Source organism: Gavialis gangeticus, unplaced genomic scaffold, assembly GCF_001723915.1.
Source record: "Gavialis gangeticus isolate Ggan-Ray unplaced genomic scaffold, GavGan_comp1, whole genome shotgun sequence".
NCBI classification, from domain to species: domain Eukaryota; kingdom Metazoa; phylum Chordata; order Crocodylia; family Gavialidae; genus Gavialis; species Gavialis gangeticus.
The window spans coordinates 9672451-9675666 of NW_017729009.1; the positions used below are offsets into that span (position 1 = coordinate 9672451).

At 54.6% G+C, this 3216-nt stretch overlaps 1 protein-coding gene across 1 annotated transcript in view; it reads right to left on the minus strand.

The window, feature by feature from the left end:
- Positions 1 to 2030: 2030 nt before the first annotated feature.
- Positions 2031 to 3216, minus strand: part of LOC109292497 (BPI fold-containing family B member 4-like) — a 12258-nt gene continuing 11072 nt past the window's right edge. The window contains exons 12-13 of the mRNA XM_019509954.1: positions 2886 to 2962; positions 2031 to 2314 (exon numbers count right to left, since the gene is read on the minus strand). Of these exons, the coding sequence (XP_019365499.1) occupies positions 2291 to 2314; positions 2886 to 2962 (101 nt within the window). The 3' untranslated portion in view covers positions 2031 to 2290. The remainder of the gene's footprint in view (positions 2315 to 2885; positions 2963 to 3216) is intronic.

Consider the following 3216-nt stretch of genomic DNA (forward strand, 5'->3'; position numbering starts at 1 on the left):
GGTGGGCACAGTTAGGCAGTTAAGGGACCCGCAGAGGAGGCAACGCAGCCTGCAGAGAATCATAGCAAAATGGGGCTGGAAGGGACCTAGCCAAAGCCCCTGCCTGAAGCAGGATCATCCCTGTCCAAAGCATCCTAAACAAATCCGAATCGCGCCCCCATTCGCAATGCAGCCCGACGGCTACTAGGTGTCACTCTTGCTTTACGCACAGGTCAACCTAGCTGACGCAACGTTAGCGCAAAGCAGCCAGCCGTGAGACCGAGACAGCCAGCCAAGCCAACTGCCTCGTCCAGATTCATGCTGCCCACCTGCAAGTGCTCAGAGGCCTGAAGTCTCCTGCAGGAGCACAGGCTTCGGTGGTAATATCGTTAGCATTATCAATGCTGCGCTTATCCCAGCGGCTGGCAGCTGCAGCCGTGCGCGAGCTTGGAGCCAGCGCCGCCTCAGTGCAAGAGCCCAGGGCTGCGTGCATGGGGCGTGCAGCCTGCGGCCACCCCACGCTGCTTCGTTCCTCACCTGTGTGGTGATTCAGAGTGTCCTTGTGGGAAGGCAGGGCTAGGATTCAGAGTGACCTGAATGGATTGGGCCAAAAGAAATCTCACGAGGTTCAACAAGGACAAGTGCAAAGTCCTGCGCTTAGGAGGGAGCAATCCCCTGCTCCAGTATGGGCTGGGGGGACAGGCTGGACAGCAGCTCTGCAGAAAAGGACCTGGGGGGACAGGGGACAAGAAGATGTCGGAGCCGGCATTGTGTCCTTTTTACCATGAAGGCTAATGGCATCCTGGGCTGCATTGGCAGGAGCGTCGCCAGCAGATTGAGGGCAGTGATTCTTGCCCTCTATTCAGCACGGGGGAGGCCACATCTGGAGTCCTGTGTCCAGCTGTGGGCCCTCCACTACAGAAAGGATGTGGACAAGTTGGAGAGAGTCCAGCGGAGGGCAGTGAAAATAACTTGGGGGCTGGAGGGACATGACTTACGGCATGACCCAATCCCCCTCCCTGCCTCTCAGATCCCCCCTTTCATCCTGACTTTAAAGCACCTGGAGAATCAGCAGATTCACTGCTGGAGCTGACAGCCCCCCTCCGGGAAGAGCGGCTGCACACCGACGCTGCGTAGTTCATGCAGGATTTGTCCTCACTGGACAAATTACTCCAATGCCTCTGGCTTTCAACGTGCAGGATTTCACCTAAAGTGAGCTTGGCAGGCCTCTCGCATTCTCGGCATGTCCTTCTAGAAATAGAAAGCCGACAGAGCTTAGGATAGGTAATACCACGATGAGCCCCAAGGGCTGTAATCGCATCTCCAGCCTACAAGCAAATCACTGCGCGCTTGCCAACTCGAGCTGCAACCTTGCCTCTCTCTGCCAGAAATGTGCCCCAAACTTAACGCGACTTTGGGTATCTCACAAAGCAGATTTTATATGGAATGAGCAGATTATGATTTTTAAGCAGGGAGGGAGGGTTGCCTAATGCCTATTTGTGAGACAGAGGAGCTGCTCTCGTTCCAAAGTAATCCCAGCTCCAAAGTAAACCCTCTTCCAAATTAATCCCAGACAAGCACGGCTCTGGGGGAGCTCTTCCTCCTGGAACAGACTGGGGATCCATTAAACAGCTGGGGCAGCTGATCAAAGCCCCTTGAACACAAGAGAAAGACGCCCATTAACTTTGGAGCAGGCCCTCAAGAAGGAGCACAACACTACGGACAACATGCAAGACCTTGCAGGTAATCCTGCTGCTATGCCTTGTGCCGGGTATTTGATAGACGTGGGCAGTGGCGGGCAAAGCACCGGGCCTTCATAATGCAGTAGACCCTGCCCAGCGTGTGGTTCGGTACTTTGATGGGTTTGCCAGGTGCCCTCAAACGCGCAAGGCCAGCAAGGCAGTACAAATGGAGCCTGGGCAGGGGTGGGGACTGCTCCAGTTCCAGAGACTCGACAGCACCCAGTCTCAATGCGGAGAAAACAGGATCTTTTTTTTATTAAAATAGGAGCATGGGATTCCAAAAAAAAAAAAAAAATATGAGCATTTTTCTGAACCAAAATGTTCCTGACAATCACAAGCTGCGGCAAACAGGGGTGCAGAGCTCCACAGCCCCAAGCAGACAAGCTACGTTTGATTAAAGCGGTGGACGGGACAGAGCTGTTGTACGGGAGAGCTAAGGTCTCGTTTCAATGCGCTGGGTACGAAGGGGACCCACTCCGGGGCCTTCCGGTGGACTGGACTTCACTTCTGTCTTCCAAGTGGGAGAGGGATAAATCCACAGGACTCTTTCCCAGTCTGGCTTCGCGGGCTCACGCAGATAACACAAGGAGATCCTAGTAAAACAGATAATCAGAGCGTCGAGCTCAGGCCTTGAAGCAAAAGAAAACACCTGCCCTTCGAGCGAATCCAGGGGTCTGTTCCTTTGCCAATGGATCCCAGGGTCAGGAAACACTGCGGGTGGACGTGAAGGTACAAATCTAGCTAAGGTCCATGGTGCACATCTTAGGAGGGACTTGTGTTGCTTCCACGGTGCACGGCAGGGTGCCAAGGGGCATGTCCCTGCCCACCCCATTCATGCCAAGCACGGGCACGAGGCAGTGAGCAGAGGTTTCTGTCTCGGGATGCTAGGGAACAGGAGACAGGAGACAGCAGCGGGGCTCCTGGCCTTACCCCTGGGTTTTGCACAGAGATCAGGAGCAATGTAGACCTCTCCCATGTCTCAAATTGACCATTAAAAGAGGCTAAACCCAATCAAGGGGGACGCAGCTTTGGAAACACCTCGTCCTCCCTGCTCCAATGTTGCATAATAACCAAAACACACATGCCCGCAGAGTCTTTCTCCCTGGGAGTCTGAGGACCAGTGACGTGCCCCAGGAAGATGCAGCCCAGGCTGGTCACACTTACTTCAATGATATCGATATCAGCGTTGTTAAAGTCAATGTTGAGCAGCTTGGGGAGAGGGACACCTTCTCCCAGCACGCCTGCAAGGAAGAGCAAGAGTCGGCGTCAGTGCTTCGGATGGAAGGAAACGGGAGCATCCCTCCACCCTGTCCTCAGCTGGCCCCATGTCTACTCCAGCTACGTCCCCTGCAGCTTCTGCTCACGCCCCCTGAAACATCCCCCTGGGATGAAAGGGCTGTCATCAAAACGCATGCCCGGAGTCAGTTGTGCGAGGCGGCGTACCCTCTATGTTTCAGGAGTGATTTCCTTCCCTGATGCACAACATGCAACCCCC